At 43.6% G+C, this 27,459-nt stretch overlaps 1 protein-coding gene across 1 annotated transcript in view; it reads left to right on the plus strand.

The window, feature by feature from the left end:
- LOC132826113 (hexokinase-1-like) overlaps positions 1–27,459 on the plus strand; it is a 145,166-nt gene that overhangs the window by 90,169 nt on the left and 27,538 nt on the right. The window contains exons 13-14 of the mRNA XM_060841763.1: positions 16,729–16,824; positions 16,911–17,010. Of these exons, the coding sequence (XP_060697746.1) occupies positions 16,729–16,824; positions 16,911–17,010 (196 nt within the window). The remainder of the gene's footprint in view (positions 1–16,728; positions 16,825–16,910; positions 17,011–27,459) is intronic.

The following is a 27,459-nucleotide window of genomic DNA, read 5'->3' on the forward strand; positions in this document are numbered from 1 at the left end:
TAAAAGTAAGGTTTAGTAGACCTTTTCAAGCCAAAAGGAAATTGAGTGAGGTGAACTATTTGATAAGGACTCCAGACAGGAAGAAATCTCACATGTCGTGTGAATATGCTCGGAGGAAAGCCAAGGAGACTGTGTCACTGGTTACAACACAGAGTGAAGAACCAAGTTCAGATGATTCTGAATTGGACATTCCTCAAATTAAGTTGAGCAATGAGGAAGTTGTCAAAAATTGGCATAAATTATTCAGTTAGCTTCCAGGGGAAAGTTGAAATCACCTGAAAAAGTGTGGACTATCACAAAGTCAGTGTAGTTCCAAAGACTGATGCATATCCAATTCCATGTTTGGAAGTCTGTGTTGAGAAGGTGGGACAAACAACTTATTGGACTTGCTCAGAGGATACTGGCAGGTACCTTTATCCAAAAGAGCAAAGTCAATTTCGGCTTTCAAAACGCCAAATGGACTGTATCAATTTAAAGATGAAGAAGGGCTTATGCCCAAAACATCGATTCTCCTGCTCCTCGGATGCTGCCTGGCCTGCTGTGTTTTTCCAGCACCACATTTTTCAACTCTGGTACTCCAGCATCTGCAGTCCTCACTTTCTCCCTTTATCAATTTAAAGTCATGCTAAGTTCGGAGGATTCTGAATGGGGCATTCCTCAAATTAAATTGGAAAATGAGGAAGTTGTCAAAAATTGTGTTTAATTATTGAGTTATCTTCCAGAGGAAAATTGAAATGACCTGAAAGAGTCGTGAAAAATACATCAGCCCCATTTCAAAGACTAACCAATAAGATCATTCTGGATTACCCAATTGTATGGTATACATAGATTACCTGGTCACACATGGAATTTAGCAGAATTGTTCAATCGACTTCGGGAGGTAAACCTGGCTCAAAGTAAATTTGCCAAAGCTGAAGTCAGCTTCTTGGGCCATGTTATTGGACAAGGACAAATAGCCCCACAGAATGCAAAAGCAAAGATAATTGAGGAGTTTGCTAAATCCTCTACAAAAAGCAGTAGTATGATTCCTGGGGTTGTGTGGATTTTGTCAAAAGTTAGTACAAAAATCCCACCCTGCCCCCTGTGAAAACTCCATCCCATATTCCCAATTCCTTCGTCTCCGCCGCATCTGCTCCCAGGAGGACCAGTTCCAACACCGCACAGCCCAGATGGCCTCCTTCTTCAAGGACCGCAGATTCCCCCCAGACGTGATCGACGATGCCCTCCACCGCATCTCCTCCACTTCCCGCTCCTCCGCCCTTGAGCCCCGCTCCTCCAACCGCCACCAAGACAGAACCCCACTGGTTCTCACCTACCACCCCACCAACCTCCGCATACAACGTATCATCCGCCGTCATTTCCGCCACCTTCAAACGGACCCCACCACCAGGGATATATTTCCCTCCCCTCCCCTATCAGCGTTCCGCAAAGACCACTCCCTTCGTGACTCCCTCGTCAGGTCCACACCCCCCACCAACCCAACCTCCACTCCCGGCACCTTCCCCTGCAACCGCAGGAAATGTAAAACTTGCGCCCACACCTCCTCCCTCACTTCCCTCCAAGGCCCCAAGGGATCCTTCCATATCCGCCACAAGTTCACCTGTACCTCCACACACATCATCTGTTGCATCCGCTGCACCCGATGTGGCCTCCTCTATATTGGGGAAACGGGCCGCTTACTTGCGGAACGCTTCAGAGAACACCTCTGGGACGCCTGGACCAACCAACCCAACCACCCCGTGGCTCAACACTTTAACTCTCCCTCCCACTCCACCGAGGACATGCAGGTCCTTGGACTCCCCCACCGGCAGAACATAACAACACGACGGCTGGAGGAGGAGCGCCTCATCTTCCGCCTGGGAACCCTCCAACCACAAGGAATGAACTCAGATTTCTCCAGTTTCCTCATTTCCCCTCCCCCCACCTTGTCTCAGTCGGTTCCCTCAACTCAGCACCGTCCTCCTAACCTGCAATCCTCTTCCTGACCTCTCCGCCCCCACCCCACTCCGGCCTATCACCTCACCTTGACCTCCTTCCACCTATCACATCTCCATCGCCCCTCCCCCAAGTCCCTCCTCCCTACCTTTTATCTTAGCCTGCCTGGCACACTCTCCTCATTCCTGATGAAGGGCTTATGCCCGAAACGTCGAATTTCCTGTTCCTTGGATGCTGCCTAACCTGCTGTGCTTTAACCAGCAACACATTTTCAGCTCTGATCTCCAGCATCTGCAGACCTCATGTTTTACCCTGAGAAATGGGCTCGTTAGGTGACAGGAGTAAAACGGACTGTAATTGAATTTAGTGTGCATGTTTACATGTTTATATTCAATGTAATGTATATGGGTGTTGTAGTGTACTAACAACTTAAGATTACGGGATTTTTAAATGAAGCCATTTTTGGATGGGTAGAAGAAGGGTAGCAGGAATAATCCAGGTATTTAAAGACTGATGAGCCTAATGTCAGTAGTAGGAAGCTGCTGGAGAAGATACTGAGGGATAGGATCTATTCCCATTTGTAGGAAAGTGGGCTTATAAGTGATAGGCAACATGGTTTTGTGCAAGGAAGGTCTTTGAGGAAGTGGCAAAGTTGAATGATGAGGGAAGGGCTGTAGATGTCGTACACATGGACTTCAGTAAGACATTTCATACCATGGTAGGGTGATGGAGAAAGTGAAGTATCATGGGGTCCTGGGTGTAATAGCTAGATGGATAGAGAACTGGCTGGGCAACAGGAGACAGAGAGTAGTAGTGGAAGAGAGTTTCTCAAAATGGAGACCTGTGGTCAGTGGTGTTTCACAGGGATCCATGCTGTTGTTTGTGATATACATAAATGATCTGGAGGAAGGTATAGGTGGTCTGATTAGCAAATTTACAGATGACCCTAAGATTGGTGGAATAGCAGATAATGAAGGGGACTGTGGGAGAATGCAGCACAGTATAGATAGATTGGAGAGTTGGGGGAGAGATGGCAGATGGAGTTCAATCTGGACAAATGTGATGGGATGCATTTTGGAAGATCCAATTCAAGAGAGAACTATACGGTAAATGGAAATGCCCTGGGGAAAATTAATGTACAGAGGGATCTGGGTGTTCAGGTCCATTGTATCCTGAAGGTGGCAATGCAAGTCGATAGAGTTGTCAAGAAGGCATACGGCATGCTTTCCTTCATCTGACGGGGAATTGAGTACATGAGTTTGTAGGTCATGCTACAGTTGTATAGGACTTTGGTTTGATCACATTTGAAATTCTGCGTACAGGTTTGGTCACTACATTACCAAAGGATATAGATGCTTTGGAGAGGGTGCATAGGAGGTTCACCAGGATGTTGCCTAGCTATGAAGAGAAGTTGAGTAAATTAGGATTATTTTTCTTAAAAAGACAGAGGTTGAGGGTGGAACCTGAGGACCTACAAAATCATGAGAGGTATAGATAAGGTGGATAGCAAGAAGCTTTTTCCGAGAATGGGGGACTCAATTACTCAGAGTCACGAGTTCAAGGTGAGAGGGGAAAGGCTTAAGAGAGATTAGATTCCCTACAGCGTGGAAACAGGCCCTTCAGTCCAACAAGCCCACACCGACCCTCCGAAGAGTAAGCCACCCAGACCCATTTCCCTCTGACTAATGCATCTAACACAATGGGCAATTTAGCACGGCCAATTCACCTGACCTGCACATCTTTGGACTGTGGGAGGAAACCAGAGCACCTAGAGGAACCCCACGCAGACACAGGAGAATGTGCAAACTCCACACAGGCAGTCACCCGAGGTTGGAATCGAACCTGGGACCCTGGTGCTGTGAGGCACTGAGCCACCGTGCCGCCGTGGAAAGTTCTTTACACAGCGGGTGGTGGTTACCTAGAAAGGATTGCCAGCAGAGGTGGTAGGGGCGCACACGATAACGTCATTTAAGATGTATCTAGACAGATACGAGAATGGATAGGGAGCAGAGGGGTACAGATCCTTAGTAAATGAGTAAAGGTTTAGATAGAGGATCTGGATCGACGCAGGCTTGGAGGGCCGACAGGCCTGTTCCTGTTCCTGTAATATTCTCTGTTCTTCATTGTTCTTTGTTCTACCTTGAACAATAAGTGTGATATTCTTGGTAGTGTAGATGAGCAGAGAGATCCCGGTGTCCAGGTACACAGATCCTTGAAAGTTGCCGCCCAAGTTGACAGAGTTGTTAAGAAGGCATACAGTGTTTTAGCTTTCATTAATAAAGGGATCGAGTTCCGGCACCATGAGGTTATGCTACAGCTGTACACAACTCTAGTGCGGCCGCACTTGGAGTATTGTGTACAGTTCTGGTCACCACATTGTAAGGAGGATGCAGAAGCTTTGGAAAGGGTGCAGAGGAAATTTACTAGGATGTTGCCTGGTATGGAGGGACGGTCTTATGAGGAAAGGCTGAGGGATTTGAGGCTGTTTTCGTTAGAGAGAAGAATGTTGAAAGGTGACTTAATAGAGACATATAAGATAATCAGGGGGTTAGATAGGGTGGACAGGGAGAGCCCTTTTCCAAGAATGGCGACGGCGAGCATGAGGGGGCATAGCTTTAAATTGAGAGGTGATAGATATAGGACAGATGTCAGAGGTAGTTTCTTTACTCAGAAAGTAGTAAGGGTATGGAATGCTTTGCCTGCAATGGTAATAGATTCGCCAACTTTAAGTACATTTAAGTCATCATTGGACAAGCATATGGACGTCCATGGAATAGTGTAGGTTAGATGGGCGTCAGATTGGTATGACAGATTGGCGCAACATCGAGGGCCGAAGGGCCTGTACTGCGCTGTAATGTTCTATGTTCTATACAGAAATGGCGGAATGTATAATCAGGACAAAGAAATGGCTGAGCAACTGAATGCATATTTTGGCTCTGTTTTCACAAAAGATGACACAAATCAGATACCAGAAATGTTGGAGAATGCAAGATTTAGTGAGAGGAAAGGACTGAGGTAGATTAATATTAGTAGGAAAAAGTTGCTAGGACAATTGAGGGGATTGAAGGTAGATAAATCCCCAGGGACTGATAATTTACATTCCAGAGTACTTAAGGAAGTGGCTCTAGAAATAGAGGAAGTGGCTCTAGAAATAGAGGATGCATTGCTGGTCACATTCCAGGATTCGATAGATAATGGAAGAGTCCCTGCAGATTGGAGAGTAGCTAATGTTACTCCAATATTCAACAGGGAAGTTGAGAGAAACCAGTGAATCATAGACCAGTAAGCCTAACATCGGCAATGGGAAAATTCTCAAATCCATTATCAAGTGGAGCATTTAGAAAAGGGGGACAACATCAGACAGAGTCAGCATGGATTTATGAAGGGGAAATCATGCTTGACAAACCTGTTGGAATTCTATGAAAATGTAACTAATAGAGTTGACAAGAGGGAGCCAGAGGGTGTGGTATATTTGGATTTTTAGAAAGCGTTTGACAAAGTCCTGCATAAGATATTGTTGTGCAAGATTGGGGAAATTGTATTGAGACGGATAGAAAACTGGTTGACAAAGAGGAAATAAAGACTAGGAATTAATGGTTCTTTTTCAAATTGGCAGGCAAGCTATCCACAATATATATTCATGATTTAGATGAGGGGACAAAATGTAACATCTCAAAGTTTACAGATGATACCAAGTTGGGTGGGAGGGTGAACTGCGATGAGTATGCAGAGATTGTCCAGCATGAACTGGACAGGTTGGGTGAGTGGGCTAATCAATGGCAGATGCAGAATAATTTGGATAAATTATTTGAAAACGAAAACAAGGCAGATTATTACCTGAATGGCAGTAAGTTGGGAGAGGGCACCTGGGTGTCTTTATGCACCAGTCGCTCGAAGGCAGGTGCAACAGGTGGTAAAGAAGGCAATTGGTAGTTTGGCCTTCATTGCAAAACGTTTCGAGTATAGGAGCAGGGATGGGTTATTGCAGTTATACAGGGCCTTATACACCTACAATATTGTGTGCAGTTTTGGTCTCTTCTTCTAAGAAAGGATGTCCTTGCTCTTGAGGGAGTGCAACGAGAGTTTACCAGGCTGATTCCAGCAATGGTGGGACTGACATACGAGGAGAGATTGACTAGTTTAGGATTGTTTTCACTGGAGTTCAGACGAATGACGGGTCTCATAGGGACTTATAAAATTGTAATGGGACTAGACAGGGAGGATGTTCCCGACATTCCCAACGGTGGGTGTATCCAGGGGTCACAGACTGAGGATTGCCTTTGGACCATTTAGGATGGAGATGAGGAGACATTTCTTCACCCAAAGGACAGTGAGCCTGTGGAATTCATTGCCAGAGGAATTAATTGATGCCAAAACATGTATTCAAGGGGCAGCTAGATACAGCACTTAGGGTGAATGGGACCAAACGTTATGAAGAGAAAGCAGGATTAGGCTATTGAGTTGGACGATTAACCATGTTCGCAATGAATGCTGGAGCAGGTTCGAATGGCCGAATGGACCCCCTCCGGTTCCTATCTTCTATGTTTCTATTTATGGAAAACTTTATGAAAGGGAAATAAAGTTTAACACATCAACTGGAGTCTTTTGAGGATGTAATTAGCATAATAGAAAAAAAGAGAAACAGTGGATGTATTTGAATTTTCAGAAAGCTTTTGATAAAATCTTCGACAAGAGCTACATACACATGGAATTGGGAATAATGTACTGGAATGGATTGAGATTTGATTAGTAGACAGTGGTGCTTAGTGCATACTGCAGGGTTCAGTGCCTGGACTCCAGCTATTCACAATAAATATGAATGTTTTGGATGAAAGAACCAAATGTAATATTTCCAGGTTTGCTGATGATGCAAAAGTAAGAGAAACTGTGACGAATAAGGAGTAAGTAAAGAGGCTTCCAGGTCATTTGGACAAGTTGTGAGTGCACAAATACATGGCAGATATAGTATAACATGGATCAATGTGAAGTTATCCAATTCAGTAGGTAACACAGAATAGCAGCATATTATTTAAACAGCGATAGATTGAAAAATACACTGAAAGCAAGCATGCAAGTATATTAGCAAGACAAATGATATGTTGGCATTTAATCTTTCCTTTACTGATTTGAACACAGGAGCAAGAAAGTTAGCTTTGCTACACAGGACTTTAGTGAGATCGCACCTGGATTACCATGTGCAGTTTTGGTCTCCACATCTAACAAAAGGTACACCAGGCCTGTACTTACTGGAATCTCAAAGAATGAAAGGGGACCTCATTGAATGTATAAAACTTCGACAGGGCTGGACAGACTGGATATAGGGATGATGTTCCACCTGTCTTGGGAGCAGGGTTTGGTGGTAGTGATGAAGGTCTAGATCAAGGGGCAATGGTCTCAGGAAATGCATCCAATCATTTCAGTTTGAGATGAGGAGACGTTTCGTTTTAGAGGGTGGTGAACCTGTGACATCCTCTACTATATAAGGCTGTGGATGCTCAAAGAAAATATGGACAGATTTCTAGACACCAAATACATCAATGGATATAGGGAAAGAGTGGGAGTATGGTACTGAGATACAGGATCAATTCTAATCATAATGAATGGTGCAGCAGGCAGAATGGGCTGAATGGCCTATTCTTGTTCCTTTTTTTCCGTCTTCCACATTTCCATGTTTTAAACCTCAGCTCATCCAGCTTCTTACAAATATTTGTATTTACATATCCCTAGATCTCTCCTGCACTACCCTTTATTCGCACAATGAATGGCTTAGGTCTTGAATCCACTATCTGAAAGAATAGTAGAGGTAGGTTCAATTGAGGCATTCTAGAAAACGTCAAGTGATTGTCTAAATAGAAGAAACAGTCAAGGGTATGGGGAAATGACAGGAGAATGGCAATAGTTTCTAATTTTCACCAGATAGCCATGTAGGCATATGAAATGGCCTTTTTCCGTGATATAATGCTTCCATCTCTCCTTAACCTTCCTTTCAAAATCAATCACTTCACTACTTCTGTGTTAGTTTTTTTTCTACCATATTCTCTGTTCACTACATGGATGACTTTTATGATTTGGAGATGCCGGTGTTGGACTGGGGAGTACAAAGTTAAAAATCACACAACACCAGGTTATAGTCCAACAGGTTTAATTCGGAGCACTGCACTTTCATCAGGTGGTTGATAAAGGAGCACCTGATGAAGGAGCATCGCTCCAAAAGCTAGTGCTTCCAATTAAACCTGTTGGACTGTAAGCTGGTGTTGTGTGATTTTTAACTTTGATGAATTTTATATCATTTACACCTATGATACATATTAAAGGAGAAGAGATCCAACACTAATCCTTGGAGAAGCACCTATCTATTACACATTTCAATCTGAGAAACAACCATCCATCGCTGCACTCTGCTTTTTGCCCTCTCATACCCACACTGCTGTTGCCCTATTAATTTCAAGGAATTAACTCTGAACAAACTTTGAGGATACAAGGCGAAGTGAGAGAGAGAGTGCAGGACCTGGATCAGAACAGGACAAAGAGCAAGGACACAAGAAGGAGAGTCTCCATGGCCATCAGAGAGCCTACAGATCCTGAGGTTGAAACTGATTAAAAATTGGCATCAGTGAAAGTAGAGGAATTGATTGTCCATCAGCCTAATGCTGTGGGAGCAATGAGTCTTTGCTAATATCATGGGGGCTGATTGATGGTTAATACCTCTTGCTTTGACACCAGCCAACATGACTGAAGGCTCCTAGGATATGAGCTGTGCTGTGGATTAGGAGCAACAACATGTGTGTTTTTTTAAAATATAAAATTCTGAGGATGTAGGCATTGTTGACTAGCCCAATATTTATTGCCCATTTCTGTGGGTCTGCAGCCACACATAGATTAAGCAAGGACAGATTTCCATCCTTAAATGATGTCAGTGATGGATTTTTGCAACAATCAACAGGGGTCACCATTAAATTATTAAATTCAAATGTCATCATTCGCCGTGGTGGGATTTGAATTCATTTCCCCAGAATATTGGCTGAGGGTTCTGGATTGCTGGTCCAATGACATTGCCACAACAACACTTCCTATCCACAGAATGTATGAGAGTGTATGTGTGTGTCACTCCCAGCTCATGCAGCGGTACCTGGTCTCCAATTGTCTCAGCATTGGACATAGATCCTGCTCTGCAAGGACCGTGTGATAGTTGATGTGTAACGGCCTTCACTGCAGGAAGGGAAAGGGGTTTTTGGATGCTTTTGGCCAAACCCTTTTCAGCCCGCAGGAATTAGTTCCTGTTCTGCTTCAGCAGAAGAAGCTGTTTATTAGTGGTACCACCTTTCCAAGGGAAAAATTGGCATGGGCCAGATAAAGTCAAGGATGCAAATGCATGACTTGGTGTTGGAGAAATGTTTATGGTGCACTAGCACCTGGAATGGAATAGGTAGGAGCTGTTATGGTAGGATGAGCATCATTTGAACTATATTGGGAGCAGTGTCCTGACAAATCAAATACTGGAGCTACAGAGAGGCCTTTAAGCTTCCATAAATTAAATAAAGTGAGGCATCTATTTAAGTAACGGTACTCTGGGACAGGAAGGGGCAGCGTGTGCAAATATTAAAAGAAGTCAAATAGGGTTAAAGAGAAATAAAAGTGGCAAACAGGCAAATTTGAAGGCGTTTTACTTAAATGTCCATCATAGATGTAACAAAATAAATTAATCAGCTAAACAGAAGTGGTATGACGGTGATATGATTTTATGGCCATTATAATTGTATGATTACAAGGAGATCAAAACTGGAAACTAAATGTTCATGAGTGTGCGACATTTCCAAATGACAGACAGGAATCAAAAGTTGGGGTAACTTTGTTAGTATAAGATGCAGTAAGTACAATAGTAAAAACTGAGCTTGGATCAGAAGAAGTAAAATCCATATGGATAGAGGTAAAAAAAGAAATCACTGGTGGAGTAGTTATAAAGCTCTTGACAGGAGCTATACTGTAGGACAGAGAAAAGCAATCTGGAGATAACTAATGGATGCAAAACAGTCAGTACCTTAATTATGACCAAAAACAGGAATTGTTGGAAAAACTCAGCAAGTCTGGCAGCATTTGTGGGGAGAATTCAGAGTTAACATTTCAGGTCAAGTAACCCATCCTCAGAAATGATGGCAGCTGGGAATAGAGCCCAAAGATAGAAAGAAGAGCAGTTTAACAGACAAAAAGTGACTAGCTATTATTGGGGACTGTTCATGGCTAACAGAGGGTGGTGTGTAATAACAAGGTGTGTGGGAGGTCGAGCAATGACATGGGAGAGCTCAAGCCCTAAACTTATTGAACTCAATGTTGAGTCCAGAAGGCTGCAGGATCCCCAAGCGAAAAATGAGGTGCTGTTCTTCCAGGTGGCATTGAGCTTCGCTGGAGCAATGCGGCAATCCTGAGACAGAGATGTTGGCCAAGAAACAGGGTGGTGTGAAGTGGCAGACAACTGAGAGCTTAGAGCCTTTTTTGTGGACGTAACATAGGTGTTCTATGAAGCAGTCACCCAGTCTATATTTCAATTCTCTAATGCTAAGGAGACAACATTGTGACCAGTGAATGCAGTAAACATTAATTTTGAGCGCTTTTCAATTTTCTATAGATTGGGTGATATGTTATTGACGGTGGTAGCCACAGGGAAGAATACGTGGATGTGTTGGCACAAATTCCTGGAGCAACATGTGTGGATCCAACCAAGGGTCTGATATTTTTGGACCTGGTAACATGCCATGAGGCAGATTTAATAAATTGTCTCAGACTAAAAGATCCCATTGGAAACAGTGAATATAACATTTAGCATTCAGTTGAATAAGAAAATGGTCAAAGAAAGAGTAGGGCCGATCAGGGATAGCATAGGGAATTTGTGTGTGGAGTCTGAGGAAGTAGGGGAAGCCCTAAATGAGTTTTTTGCTTCTGTCTTTACGAAAGAAATGAACTCTGGAGTGAATGAAACCTTTGAAGAGCAGGTGTGCATGCTGGAATGGATAGAGATAGAGGAAGCTGATGTGCTGAAAATTTTATCAAACATCAAGATTGAGAAGTCAACAGGCCCGGACCAGATTTGTCCTCGGCTGCTTTGGGAAACAAGAAATGCAATCGCTTCACCACTTGCGAAGATCTTTGCATCCTCGCTCTCCACTGGAGTCGTACCTGAGGACTGGAGAGAGGCAAATGTAATTTCTCTCTTCAAGAAAGGAAATAGGGAAATAGGGAAATTCCCGGCAATTACAGACCAGTAAGTCTCACGTCTGTCATCTGCAAGGTGTTAGAAAGGATTCTGAGGGATAGGATTTATGACCATCTGGAAGAGCATGGCTTAATTAAATGCAGTCAACCCGGCTTTGTGAGGGGCAGGTCATGCCCCACAAACCTTATCAAGTTCTTCAAGGATGTGACTAGAAAAGTTGATGAAGGTCGAGCTGTGAATGTGGTGTATATGGACTTCAGCAAGGCATTCGATGAGGTTCCCCATGGTAGGCTCATTCAGAAGGTCAGGAGGAATGGGATACAGGGGAACTTAGCTGTCTGGATACAGAATTGGCTGGCCAACAGAAGACAGCGAGTGGTAATAGAAGGAAAATATTCTGCCTGGAAGTCAGTGGTGAGTGGTGTTCCACAGGGCACTGTCCTTGGGCATTTTTATTAATGACTTGGATGAGGGGATTGAAGGATGGGTCAGCAAGTTTGCAGATGACACAAAGGTTAGAGGTGTCATTGACAGTATAGAGGGCTGTTGTAGGCTGCAGCGGGACATTGACAGGATGCAGAGATGGGCTGAGAGGTGGCAGATGGAGTTCAACCTGGATAAATGTGAGGTGATGAATTTTGGAAGGTCAAATTTGCAAGCTGAGTACAGGATTAAGGATAAGATTCTTGGCAGTGTGGAGGAACAGAGGGATCTTCGTGTGCAGGTACATAGATCCCTTAAAATAGCCACCCAGATGGACAGGGTTGTTAAGAAAGCATATGGTGTTTTGGCTTTCATTAACAGGGGGATTGAGTTTAAGAGTCATGAGATCTTGTTGCAGCTCTATAAAACTTTGGTTAGACCGCACTTGGAATACTGTGTCCAGTTCTGGTCACCCTATTATAGGAAAGCTATGGATGCTTTGGAGAGGGCTCAGAGGAGGTTTACCAGGATGATGCCTGGACTGGAGAGCCTATCTTATGAAGAGAGGTTGACTGAGCTCGGACCTTTTTCATTGGAGAAAAGGAGGAGGAGAGGGGAACTAATTGACGTATACAAGATAATGAGAGGCATAGATAGAGTCAATAGCCAGAGACTATTTCCCAGGGCAGAAATGACTAACACGAGGGGTCATAGTTTTAATTTGGTTGGAGGAAAGTATAGAGGGGATGTCAGAGGCGGGTCCTTTACACAGAGAGTTGTGAGAGCATGGAATGCATTGCCAGCAGCAGTTGTGGGAGCAAGGTTATTGGGGATATTTAAGAGACTGCTGGACATGCATATGGTCACAGAAATGTGAGGGTGTATACATGAGGATCAGCGGTTGGCACAACATCGTGGGCTGAAGGGCCTGTTCTGTGCTGTACTGTTCTATGTTCTATGTGTGTGAGAAACCTGAGTCAGAAATAACTGTGATAAACTTAAATAATTACAATGAGATGAGAGAACAGTTGGCTGGAGTGAACTGGGAAAGAAAATTGGCAGAAAAACCGATTGATGAACAGCGGCAGATGCTTAGGACAATTATTGTGACTCAGAACAAAGATTTGTTCCAGGGCGAGAAGGATCCTAGGATGGGGAGAAAAACCAACCATTGCAACATAGCAGAGAACAGAACTAATCCAGAGTGATAGCCACAGGGAAGAATACATGGGTGTTTTGGGAATGTTTTAAAAATCTGAATGAAAGAGAAAAAGAGTGTGTGGAGATCATAAACCATGAGGGCCATCATGGTGTCACAGGGTCATAGAGATATACAACACGGAAACAGACCCTTCAGTCCAACTCACCCATTCCAAGCAGATATCCCAACCTAATCTAGCCCCATTTTCCAGCAGTTGGCCCGTATCCCAATAAATCCTTCCCATTCATATACCCATCCAGATGCATTTTAAATGTGTTAATTGTATCAGCGTCCACCATTTCCTCTGGCAGCTCATTCCATACACACACCACAAACAGGGAGGCGATGGCCTAGTTGTATTTTTGCTCGACTATTAATCCAGAAACCCAGAATTATGTTCTGAGGACTTGGGTTCAAATCCTGCCACAGCAGATGGTGGAATTTGAATTCAATAAAAAAAATCTGGAATTAAGAGTCGACTGATAATCATGAAATCATTGTCAATTGACAGAGAACCCATCTGGTTCACTAATGTCCTTTAGTGAAGGAAATCTGCCATCCTGACCTGGTCTGGCCTACATGCAATTTCAGAGACACAGCAATGTGGTTGACTCTTAACTGCCCTCTGAAATGGTCTAGTAAGGCACTCAGTTGTATCAATCGATAGAAAGTCACAACAAAGCAATGAAACCGGACAGACCGCTTGGCATCGACCTTGAAACTGGAAAAGACAACGGCAAAAGCACAAACAGCCCTGTTGACCATGTAAAGTCCTCCTTACCAACATCGGGAGGCTGGTGCCAAAATTGGGAGAGCTGACTCACAAACTAGTCAAGGAACAGCCTGCCATAGTCATTCTTACGGAATCATATCTTACAGATAACACCCCAGACACCACCATTACCATCCCTGAATATGTCTTGTCCTACCGACAGGACAGACCCAACAGAGGTGGTGGCACAGTGGTATGTGGTCGGGAGGGAGTTGCCCTGGGAGTCCTTGACATTGACTCTGGATCCTATGAAGTCTCATGGCTTCAAGTCAAAAGTGGACAAGAAAACCTCTTACTGATTACCACATACTGTCCTCCTTTGGCAGATGAATCAGTCATCCTCCGTGTTGAACAATTCTTGGAGGAAGCACTGAGAGTGGCAAGGGTGCGAAACGTCCTCTGGATGGGGATTTCAATATTCCACCACCAAGAGGGGTTCGGCAGCAGGTCGATTCCTATAGGTTATAATTACTAGATTGGTGGTGCAGCAGGTGGTGAAGGAACCAACAAGAGGATAAAAAACATACTTGACCTCATCTTTACTAATCTGCTGGCTACAGAAACATCTGTCCATAACAGTATAGGTAAAAGCGACCATTGCACTGTCCTTGTGGAGATAAAGTCCTGTCTTCACATTGAGAATAATCTCCATCATGTTGTGTGGCACTATCACGGTGCTAAATGGGACAGACTTCGAACCGATCCAGCAGCTCAAGACTGGGTATCCATGAGGCACGGTGGGCCATCAACAGCAGCAGAACTGTACTCCAGTACAATCTACAGCCTCATGGCCTGGCATATCCCCCACTCAACCATTATCATTAATACAGGGGTTTAACCGGGAGCAACATCAGGCATACCTATAAATGAGGTGTCAACCTGGTGAAGTTACCAAACAGGACTACTTGTGTACTAAGCGGCATACACAGCAAATGATAGACAGAGTTAAGCGATCCCACAGTCAACGGCTCAAATCTAAGCTATACAGTCCTTCCACATCCAGTTGTGAATGTTGGTGAACAATTAAACAACTCACTGGAGGAGGAGGCTCCACAAATATTCCCATTCTCAATGACGGAGGAGCAATCAGTGCAAAAGATAAGGCTGATGAATTTGCAACAACCTTCAGTCAGATGTGCTGAGTGGATGATCCATCTCGGGCTCCTCCATTGGTCCCCAGCTTCACAGATACCAGTCTCCATTCAATTCACTTCACTCCACGTGATATCAAGAAGCAGCTGTGGGCACTGGATACTGCAAAGGCAATGGGCCCTGACAACATTCTGGCAATAGGACCAAAGACGTGTGCACCAGATTGTGCCCCTCCCCTAGCCAAGCTCTTCCAGTACAGCACTGGCATCGACCCAACAATGTGGAAAACTACCAGGCATGTCCTGTACACAAAAAGCAGGACCAATCCAACCCAGCCAATTACCGCCCAATGAGTCTACTTCCTACCATCAGTAAAATAATGTAAGGGGTCATCAACAATGCTGTCAAACAGCACCTGCTCAGCAATAACCTGCTCAGTGACGCCCAGTTTGGATTTCACCAAGATCACACAACTCCTGATCTCATTACAGCCTTGGTTCAAACATGGACAAAACAGCTGAATTCCAGAGGGGAGCTGAGAGTGACAACCCTTGACATCAAGGCCATAATCAACTGAGTATGGCATCAGGGAGCCCTGGCAAAACTGGAATTAGTGACTATCATGAGGCAAATACTCCACTGGTTAGGATTATACCTGGAACAAAGGAAGGTGATTGTGGTTGTGGAGGGTCAGTCATCTCAGCTCCAGGACACCTCTGCAGGAGTCCCTCAGGGTAGAGTCCTAGACCCAACAATCTTCAGCTGCTTCATCAACCACCTTCTCTCTGTCATAAGGTCAGAGGTCGGAATGTTCGCTGATGATTGCACCATTCGTGGTTCAGCACCATTTGTGGTTCTTCAGATACTGACGCAATCCATGCTCAAATGTAACAAGATCTGGACAATATCCAGGCTTGGGCCACAAGTGGCAAGTAACATTCATGCCACACAAATAAAAGACAATGAAAAGCACTCTAGCCACTGTCCCTTGACATTCACTGATTCCTTGACATTCACAGTATTACCATCACTGAATCCCCCACTGTCAACATCCTTGAGGTTACCATTGACCAGAAACTCAACTGGACTCACCACATAAACACAGTGACTACAAGAACAGGTCAGAGACTAGGGATACTGTGGCGAGTAACTCACCTCCTCATGCCCCAAAGTCTATCCACCATCTACAAAGCACAAGTCAGGAATGTGATGGAATACTCCCTACTTGCCTGGGTGTGTGCAGCTCCAACAACACTCAAGAAACTTGACACCATCCAGAACAAAGCAACCTCCTTGATTGGCACCATATCTCTCCACCACCGGTGCTCAGTAGCAGCAGTAGATGCACTGCAGAAATTTACCAACGATCCTTAGACAGCACCTTCCAAATGGCAGAGTTGAATATGTACCTTGCGTCAGTTTTATGTACAACATACTAATAGCATTCCAAAAATACTAAATAGAGGAGGAGATAAACAAAAACTTGCATAAGAGAAAACCTACTAGGCAAACTGGTGGGGCTAAAGGCTGATTGGTCTCCTGGAAATGATGGGTTGCATCCTCGGATATTTAAGGAAGTAGGTACAGAGGTAATAAGTGCGCTGGTAGTAACATTCCAAGAATCATTAGATTCTGTGAAAGCCCCAGAGGATTGGAGAACAGCAAATTAAACTGCCTTCTTAAAAAAAGGACAAGAGGCAAAAAAAAACAAATAATAATGTGTCATTATGGAATTCTTGGTCACAGATGGTTGTAGAGATTGTGTTATTAAGTATATTGAGGACTGAGATAAATAGATTTTTACTTAGTAAGGGAACCAAGGGTTATTGGAACAAGGCACAGAAATGGAAATGATCAACTATGATCTCACTGAATGGCAGAGCAGACTCGATAGACTCAAATACCTGCTTCTGTTCCTCTCTTTTATGAACTCATTAAAAGATCCCACACGTGCATTTCCAACCTCCTGATGTGAAATTAGATTACTGTATTGCTACATTCCAAAGTGGTACAGCATTATTGCTATTTTACACAAACGTGTATTATATTCCTATATATCCACAGACATTTTGTGAAATGAATGTATTGTGATTTTAGGGCATTCTTATTAGCTGGACCAAAGGCTTCACTGCCACTGGTGTGGAAGGACAGGAAGTTATTACTCTGTTGAAAGAAGCTATTACAAGAAATGGAGTGAGTATTATGGAAAACTGTTGTTCATGAACAGAAAGTCTGCTGATGACTGAAACTTGTCATGATTTCTGTTTTGTTGCTTCTAGGAGTTGGATTTAGACATTGTGGCACTTCTGAATGACACGGTGGGAACTATGATGTCTTGTGCTTATGAGCATCCTAACTGTGAGATTGGAATGATTGTAGGTAGGATTGTTCTAGATTGAAACTTTTCACTGTGTATGATTTTTTTCCATTTACACTGCCAAACTTTGGCTGTGACAGGTTTCTTTAAGCAATACTGGACCACAGTCGTCATCTCTTTTTATTCAGTCAAGGTATGTAGGCATCGTTGCTTTGGCCAGTAATTTTTTCCATGCCTAATTGCCTGTGAGAATATGGAGGTGAGCTGCCTACTTGCAATGCTGCAGTCCATACAGGTACATTTCAATAGTGCACAATCACTGCAGCTCTATTACAGAGAGAGTTCTCAGGTTTTGACCCAGGGATATTAAAGGAACAGTGATGTATTTCCATGTCAGGATAGTGAGTGGCTTAGAAGGGAGCTTGCAGCAGGTTATGTTACCATGTATCTGCTGCCCTTGTCCTCCTAAATGGTGGTGGTCATGGGTTTGGAAAGCATTGTCTCAGGAGCTTTGATGAGCTGGTTTGTCCCGAGTGATGCAAAGCTTCAAGTGTTTTTGGAGCTGCACTCATTCAGGTAGGTGGACAGTATTCCATCACACTCCTGATTTGTGCCTTGTAGATGGTCAACCCAAAGCCAGATATTGTACAAGCCTTGTCGGATTTAGACATGGAAGGCTTCTGTACCTGAGGAATCACAAATGTCTAATACATTAGCAAGCATCCTCACTTCTGATTTTATGATGAGGGAAAGGTTATTGATGAAACAGCAGATTATGGTATTGTCTTGACACTACCCCAGGAGGTGTCCTGGAGCTGAGATGATTGACCGCTAATAATCACAACCATCTTCCTTTGTGCTAGGTATGATTCTAACCAATGAAGAGGTTTCCCCTGATTGCACTGAGTCTGGTTTTATTACAACTCCTTGATTCTACACTTGTATCAAATGTAACCTTAATATCAAGGACAGTCACCTCGCCTCTGGAATTGGGTGATCAGAAGAGCGCTGAGTCTTGGAGCAAGTGTGTTGTGAAATCTTTTAGTCTGAGACTGATCAGGAATGAGGGGGAATCAGTGAGTGGATTAGAGTGGTGCTGGAAAAGCACAGCAGTTCAGGCAGCATCCGAGGGGCAGGGCAATCGATGTTTCGGGCAAAAGCCCTTCATCAGGAATTGAGGCAGAGTGCCTGCAAGGTGGCGAGATAAATGACAGGAGGAGGATGGAGGTGGGGAGAAAGTAACATAGAGTACAATAGGTGAATGGGGGTGGGGATGGAGGTGATAGGTGATGGAGGGTGGGGGAGAGTAGCAAAGAGTACACTAGGGGTTATAGGGGTTTGAGAAGATTTTGCATTAAATTATTTTGAATTGGACAAGTTTGGAGTGAGTGATTGAGGGATTGGATCTGTGTCAGAATGAGTCACTAGAAAATAATTTGTGTCTCCAAATAAGTGATTAGGGAATCAGACTAGTCGTAGAACTGGTGTCAACTGATTCTTAGAATGAGTGATAAGGAAGTCGTCTGATCCCAAACTCTGTGACCGGAGACCAGGTGTGATGGGGATTAAATGAGTCTCAGAGGAAGTGGTCAAGTGATTGCAGAAAAAGTTTAGTATACACTGAGTGAGTGGTCATGGGGGTGAGGGATTTGGTGAGTCAGGCAATTGGTGATGGAGGAATTGGATGAATTCCAGAGAAAATGATCAGTAGATTGGCTTAGTCATAGATTCATAGAATCCTACAGCGTGCAGACAGGTCCTTTGGCCCAAATTGCTCCATGCCAACAAGATCCTTGTCCATCCACGGTAACCCCATTTCCCTGCATTTGGCCCATATCCTTTTACACCTTTCCTATCTATGTATCTGTCCAAATGCCTTTTCAATGTTGTTAATGTATCTGCCACAACCACTTCCTCTGGCAGCTCATTCCCTATGTGTACTACTTTCTGTGTAAAATGTTGCCCCTCAGTTCCCTTTTATTTCTTCCTCTTTAACTTTAAACTGATGCCTTCTAGTCCTTGATTCCTCAGCCGTGGGAAAAAGCATTCACCCTGTCCATGCCTCTCATGATCTTATACACTTCGATAAAATCCCCCCTCAGTCTCCTATGGTCGAAAGAAAAAAAGAAGTCCTAAATTGTTCAACCTCTCCCTGTAACTCAGACCATTGAGTCCAGTCCTTGTAAATTTCCTCTGCATGCTTACCAGTTTAATAACATCCTTACTATAACAAGGTGACCAAAACTGAATACAATATTCTGACTGTGGCCTCCCTAATGTCCTATATAAGTGCAACATAATTTCCCAACTTCCATACTCAATGGCCTGACTAGAGGCTAGTCTGCCAAAAGCCGCCTTCACTGCCCTGTCTACCTGTGACTTCACTTTCAGAGAACCGTGTACCTGAACTGCAAGGTCCCTCTGCTCCACTACACTCCTTAAGGCCCTACCATTCACCATGAAACTCCTACCTTGATTTGACTTTCCAAAATTCAAGACATCACAGTTACTTATATTAAGCTCCATTTGCCATTTCACGGCCCACTTCCCCAGCTGATCAAGATCCTTGTACAATTTCTGAAAACCTTACTCACTGTCCATGGTACTGCCTATTGTAGTGTCATCTGCAAACTTCCTTATCATACCTTGAATATTCTCATCCAAATCATTGATTTCGATAACAAACAGTAATGGGCCCAGCACTGACCCCCGAGGCACTCTACTAAGTCACAGGCCTCCAGGCTGACAAGCATCCTTTCAATTTTACACGACAATGAGTGTGTGGGAGATCATGACTCACAAATTTGTTAGAGTTCTTTCAGGAAGTGCCCTGGAAGGTTGACGAAGGCAGGGTGGTAAACATAGTCTATATGGATTTCAGTAAGGCCTATGATAAAGTTCCAATTGGTAAGTTGCTCTGGAAGGTTAGGTTGCTCGGAGTCTAGGATGAGCTGGCAAATTGAGTACAAAATTGGCTTGATGGCAGGAAGCAGAGGGTAATAGTGGAAGGATGCTTGTCGGACTGGAAGCCTGTGATTAGTGAGGTGCCTCGGGGGTCAGTGCTGGGCCCTTTGCTGTTTGTTATCGAAATTAATGATATGGATGAGAATGTACAAGGCATGATTAGTAAGTTTGCAGATGACGCTAAAATAGGTGACATCATAGGCAGTGAGAAAGGTTGTCAGAATTTTCAGCAGGATCTTGATCATTTGGGGAAATGAGCTGAGAAATGGCAAATGGACTTTAATATAGATAAGTGTGAGGTCTTGCATTTTGGAAAGTCAAATCAAGGTAGGAGTTTCATGGTGAATGGTAGGGCCTTAAGGAGTGCAGTGGAGCAGAGGGACCTTGGAATTTAGGTACACGGTTCTCTGAAAGTGGAGTCACAGGTAGACAGGGCAGTGAAGAAGGCTTTTGGCATAGTGGCCTTCAGTCAGGCCATTGAATATAGAAGTTGGGAAATTATGTTGCAGTTTTGTAGGGCGGTAGTGAGGCTACACTTGAAGTATTGTGTTCAGTTTTGGTCACCTTGCTATAACAAGGATATTATTAAGCTGGAAAGAGTGCAGAAAGAAATTTACAAGGATGTTGCCAGGACTCAATGGTCTGATTTTTTTTAGGAGAGGTTGGACGAGTTAGGACATTTTTCTTTAGAGCACAGGAGACTAAGGAGACTAGAAGTGTATAAGACCATGAGAGGCATGGATAGGATCAATGAATTCAGTCTTTTTCCCTGGGGTGGGGAACCGAGGACTAGAGGGCATCAGTTTAAGGTGAGAGAGGAAAGCTTTTTTACAAAGAGGGTGTATGCATATGTAATGAGCTGCCAGTGGAAGTGATTGAGGTGGATGCAGTAACAACATTTAAAAGGCATTTGGACAAAGACATGGATAGGAAAAGTGTAAAAAGATATGGGCCTAGTGCAAGAAAATAGGATTAGCGTGGATGAAAATTTTGGACGACATGGACCAGTTTGGACCAAAGGGCTTACTCCGTTCTATAGGACTCTATGACTTTTTGGATTCATTCTAACCTTCTCCACTAAGGCTATCTCGTACTCCCTTTTTGCCCTCCTGATTTCCTTGTTCTGTAAACTCCTGTATCCTCTATATACCTCCTGGGATTCCCTTGATCCCAGCTATTTGTACCTGACCCTTGCCTCCTTCATTTTTCTGATCAAAGCCTCTTGTCATCTAGGTTTCCCTATTCCTGCCAACCTTGCCATTCACTCTCATAGGAATAGACATAGACATTGAACTCTAGCTATCTCACTTTTCAAGGCCTCTGTTGTTCAATCCCACCCTGTACGAGCGAGGTGACAACTACTCCATGTAGGTTCCAAATTGGCTTATGCTGAGGTCATTGAACATTTGTACCCTGAATGCATCTCAATTCTGGCAATGGTTTAGCAGTGTTGTTGGAATTAAATTTGGCTTTCTCCTGATCTTTTCAGTCATGCCGATTACGACGTCAATCTTCAGCAATTTTGTCGTAATTGGAAGAGTGTTTTGTGCTTGGCATGACTTTGTCTTAGACTACTTCCCATGCCCTTCAGTACGAATGCCTCTCCACTCTAGGATTACCTTGTATATGTCAGTGCTGGGTTGGCTCAATTTCCTTATGATTCCTTTGACAGTTTTCACTGCTGCATCAACCTTTCCATTCTCTCTGCTCTTCGGACAGTGTTAGGGTGAATGTATTTTTACACAATCTCAGCAGTGATAAAAATGTTGCAACTTGTTCTGGTTTGCTCAACAAGTCTGTTCCTATCACATAATTCTGATTTGATTTGATCTTGATTTGATTTTTTAATTTTAATTTTATTGTCATGTGTACTCAAGTACAGGAGTACAGTTTAATGTCACCAAACGGTGCTAGCTTTAGTACAAGTACAGAATCTTAAGAACAAATTAGAAAGAACAAAATATTGAACATTGCAGTAATTATAGTATTACATAAAACATATGAAATAAGGTTAAAAGTCACACATTGCTTAAGCGGAAAATAAAGAAATAAAGCTGTAAGTTCAAACATTACACTCTCTTAAGTGCTTAGCCATGGTGGGACTGCACATCAGGAAAAACCTCAAAATCAGAAGTCATGCCATGCCAAGACACTGACACTGAGAGATTGCCAGGCCAAGAGACAACCATTCCACGCCGGGAGGCTGCCTTGCTAGGTCACAGCATGGGGGGAGGCCACTATACCAGACCAGGAGTTTGCCCTTCTCGGCTGGATGTCGGGTATCTGTGGCTGGGAGAAAAAAGAAGAGAGAAGAAGAGAAAAAGAAACATAAAAGAGAAGAAAAAAGTGAGAGAAAAGGGAAAGGAAATGGACGGAGTGGATGGGCTCCTATTCGGCTGCCATCTCTCATTTTTCATGGAACAATTCCGAGTCATTAGAACAGGAGTCGGTACGGGAAAAGCTGCAGTCATTCTTACTTCACTTGTATTTTCATTATGAACATAAAACATAGGACTTAGAACATTACAGCACAGTACAGGCCCTTTGGCCTTCAAAGTTGTGCCAATCTGTGAAACTAATCTGATGCCTATCTATCCTACACTTTTCTATTTTCATCCATATGCCTATCCAAAGACTATTTAAATGTTCTTAAAGTTGGAGAGTCTACTGCTGTTGCAGGCAGTGCTTTCCACGCCTCTACAACTCTCTGAATAAAGAAACTATCTCTGACTCCTATCACCCCTCAATTTAAAGCTATGTCCCCTCGTAGTAGTCATTGCCATCTGAGGAAAAAGGCTCTCACTGTCCAACCTAACTCTCTGATTATCTTACATGTCTCAATTAACTCACCTCTCAACCTTATTCTCTCTAACGAAAACAGATTCAAGTCCCTCAGCCTTTCCTCATAAGACCTTCCCTTCATACCAGGCAACATCCTAGTAATCTCCTCTGAACCCTTTCCAAAGTTTCCACATTCTTCCTGTAATGTTGTGACCAAAACTGTACACAATAGTCCAAGTGTGGATGCACCAGAGGTCATGATCTGCAGCATGATCTCACGATTCCAAAACTCAGTCCCTCTACTAATAAATGCGAACACACTGTATGCCTTTTTAACATCACGATCAACCTGGGTGGCAACTTTCAGGGATCTGTGTACATGGACACCGAGATCTCTCTGCTCATCTACACGACCAAGAATCTTACCATTAGCCCATTCCTGGTACTCATTTTTACTGTTACTCCTTCCAAAGTGAATCACCTGACACTTTTCTGTATTAAACTCCAGTTGCCACCTCTCAGTCCAGTTCTCCAGCTTATCTATGTCTCCCTGTACCTACAACATCCTTCAGCACTATGCACAACTCTACTGACCTTAGTGTCATCCACAAATTTACTAACCCATCCTTCTATGCCCTCATCCAGGTCATTTATAAAAATGACAAACAACAGTGGACCCAAAACAGATCCTTGCGTACAGCACTAGTAACTGAACTCCAGGATGAATATTTCCCATCAACCACCACTCTCTGTCTTCTTTCAGCTAGCCCAGTTCTGATCCAAACTGCTAGATCACCCTCAATCCCACGCCTCTGTATTTTGTGCAATAGCCTACCATGGGGAACCTTATCAAATGCCTTACTGAAATCCATGTACACCACATCAATGGCTTTACCCTCAACCACCTGTTTGGTCACCTTCTCAAAGAACTCAGTAAGGTTTGTGAGGCATGACCTACACTTCACAAAATCATGTTGACTATCCCTAATCAAGTTATTCCTTTCTAGATGATTATAAATTCTATTTCTTATAATCCTTTCCAACACTTTACACACAACTGAAGTAAGGCTCACAAATCTATAACTCCCCTTCTTGAACAAGGGAACAACATTTGCTAACCTCCAATCTTCAAGGTACAAGTCTGGAGTGCATTGGAATACTCCCCACTTTCCAATAGCACTCAAGAAGCTTGACACCATCCAGGACAAAACTGCTTGATTGGCACCACATCCACAAGCATCCATTCCTTTTACTACTGATGCTCAGTAGCAGCAGTGTGTGCTAGCCACAAGATGCACTGCAGAAATTCACCAAGGCTCCTCAGACAGCATCTTTCAAACCCATGACCATTTCCATCTAGAAGGACAAGGGCAACAGAAACATGGGAGTACCACCACCTGCAAGTTCCTCCATATATATCTACAGAGCTTTAGTTCCTTTCATACCACTGGGTCAAAATCCTGGAACCTTAACCATAACACCATTGTAGGTTTACCCACTCCAAATGGACTGCAGCTGTTGAAGAAGGCACCTTCTCAAGAGCAACTCAGGAGTGCAATAAAAGCTGTCCCAGCCAGTGGAACTCATGTCGTAAGAATGATTTTCTTTGAAATCTGATTTGCTTCATTCAATATTGATGATGTTTTCAAGCTGGTTTGGGTGCTATGGTAAGAACAGCAAACAGACACTGTTACAACATCATGTGGCTTTAAGGGTGACTACATTCTTACCTTTGGCCTTGTAGCTGCAGCTAAAACTTCAATTAATCAAACAAGTGATGATGTAAGATGAGTATAATCTTATAACTGTGATATTTTCTCTACAATGAAGTGACGTCCATGCCACCTATGTTCCCGCTTAAGTTGTTTGCTCCTCCTTCTCTTTCACTGTCTCCAAGAGTGAAAGAAGCTTACCTCTTGGGGAGCCTGTCGGCCTTGACATTTTAGGGAAATGATCCCAGGGCACTTTTAGCTGGACTGCCAGATCTGCTGAGAATGCCCTCCTTGTCTTAATCATCCACAGGGTTGAGGGCTGCAGGCAGGGGGGAGCGGGGAGTCTCTGGAGTATCCTGAGAGGAGATTTCTGGGGAGGCAGGTATATGATACCTCCTCCAGCAGGGTTATTGCTCAGGCCTGAGCATAAGACAAGAGAGGGAATATGTTGTGAAATGACAGTAAAGGTTTGGGTGTGTTAATAATAGTGTGGTAATGGGAGAACCGTGCAGCACTTCACAATGAATTGGTTGCCATATCTAACCATCACCATATGACAGTTCGCAGTTTCCTTCCACTAGGGCAAGGATTACCTGCAGATGAGGCCATTCCATCCTCCACCGGGGCCTTTCTGGTGTGGGACACTGTCTCCGTCAGCACGGTGAGGGATTGAGAGAGATGTAAGAGACTGGGAAGATGTCAATGTTGGTGCAGGTGGAGAAGGAAATGTGTTGTATCAGTGAATGGAGAACACAAAGGGTAGGAAGGGTTGGAATCTGGAGACATGGGGTGAGTAATGGAAGATGTTTGCAACAGTAAGAGAGGCAGATTAGGAGCCACGGTGTGAGGTGAGGGCATTGGCAGACGAAGAGTGCATGAGAGGGAACAGAGTGGAAATGGGTGGCACCCTTCCAGAGTTCATTTACCTTCTTCCTCACATCGCTGAGTATTCCTCCAGACTGTGGACACCACACTGGCCTAGGTGCCAGCTGCAGACCAGGTTGGCAGGTTCTGGTGCCATGGTCACTTCTGGCATTCCTGAGGAAGGAGGATGGCTATCCTGCCCACCAGCCCATCCACCCCTGTCAGCAAAGCAGGGTGCCAACATGCCTCTATCAGCCAGCCTTGCCACAATATTCGCTAGCCTACAGCTGTGAATAGGAGAAAGTGAGGTCTGCAGATGCTGGAGATCAGAGCTGAAAATGTGTTGCTGGAAAAGCGCAGCAGGTCAGGCAGCATCCAAGGAGATGGTCGTTTTGTGTGGTTGTGACTGCCAGAAGTCCTCAGCTTGACAATTCTCTGACTGGCTCCGGGCAAATGAACAGCTTGAACTTTTACAATATAGAGAGACAAAATAGAATCATAGAATCCCTAGATTGTGGAAACAGGCCCTTTGGCCTAACAAGTCCACATTGACACTCCGAAGAGCAACACACCCAGACCCAATCCTCTACATTACCTCCGTGAAGAAGTGAAAGAATCCAGAAAGGAGATTGGAGAACAGAAGTTCTTGGGAAGCAAAGGGAAAATCTCAGTAAATCCTGTAGTCTGGTGTTTTCCGCATGTTTTAGCCTTCACCCATGTACATAAACATGTTTTTGCTTCTCTGTAGGTATATGTAAGGGTTTTAAATGGAGGTTAAAGACTGAACAAGTAACATTAAATTTGATAGTTAATTGTCTTGTTTCCTTGCAGCTAGGATTTTTGCATTTCTAATAAGCAGTAGTTCATCAAAAAGGTAATTTAGAGATGTTGAGTACCTTGCTAAATCATCAATTTTTGTGGCAAACCTAGGAATAGTGGGGCTAGATTCAGTGCACTTGCCAAAATGGATTGTAACAATCCTTTTGTCTGTGCTACTGGTAAGACCAGCTTCCCCATCTCTAATTGAGTTTGATCTGAATGGCATGCAAGAACTACTTCAGAGGACAGTTAAGAACCAGTATCTTGCTGTGAGTCTGAAATAACATGCAGACCAAACGAGGTTAAGACCGCAGATTTCCTTCTGGGCACATCCACGGGTCTTTCACGACAGCAGATTATGGTTTCATGGTATCTTTACTGAGACTAGCTTTATATTCTAGATTAATTTATTGGATTCAAATTCCACCCACTGCCATGGTGGGTGGTGAACTAAATAGATTTGCTCAGACCATTAGTCTGGGCTTTTGACTTACCAATCCAGTGATGTTACCACTAAGCCACTGTTTTGAACTTCACAGATGCTGACAGACGTGTTGATTATTTCCAGTATTTTTTGTTCATATTTCACGAGATTAATTCTTGAGATACGGGATTATTACTGAGTCATCTCAGCCTATGTTCCCCGGAATGTTGAATAATAGGAGGTAATCTGACTGAACTGTATAAAATCCTTGAAAAGCTAGAGTAAATACTGAGATCGGTGGTCCAGAACATGGAGTTACAGTCTCAGACTGCAGGGTGAGCCATTTTTTTGGAACAAGATCAGGTGAAATTTCTTCACTGAAAGGATTGTGATTTTGTGAAACTCTCTGCCAAGAAAGCAGACGACAGTGGAGGAATGTCAGGTTGAAGTTGAAGATCAGCCATGTTCTTAATGATGTAGATCTTTCATTCAGCAGTGATAACATTGAGATGGCCACTAAGTTTTATTAATTGTGTGGCCTTAGGTTGTTTCTGCTGTCCTTTAATCCTACTCTAAGATCAGACTAACCTACATACCTTTCATTGTACTAACATCCATGTGCCTATCCAAGAGTTGTATAAATGTCCCTGATGTATCTGACATTCTACAAGTCCCAGCAGTGCATTGCATGCACCCCTCACTCTCTGTGGAAAGAGCCTACCTCTGACATCTCCCCTAAACCTTCCCTCCAATCACCTGAAAAATATGCCCCCTCGTGATATACATTTCTGCCATGGGAAAAAAATCTCTGGCTATGCCTTGCAACATCTAGTACACCTCCATCAAGTCACTTCTCATTCTTCTTTACTCCAATGAGAAAAGATATGCCGTTAGGTCCAGGTAAATCTCCTCTCCACCCTCTCTAAAGTTTCCATACCTTTCCTATA

This window comes from Hemiscyllium ocellatum, chromosome 22, assembly GCF_020745735.1.
Source record: "Hemiscyllium ocellatum isolate sHemOce1 chromosome 22, sHemOce1.pat.X.cur, whole genome shotgun sequence".
In the NCBI taxonomy this organism is placed as follows: Eukaryota; Metazoa; Chordata; class Chondrichthyes; order Orectolobiformes; family Hemiscylliidae; genus Hemiscyllium; species Hemiscyllium ocellatum.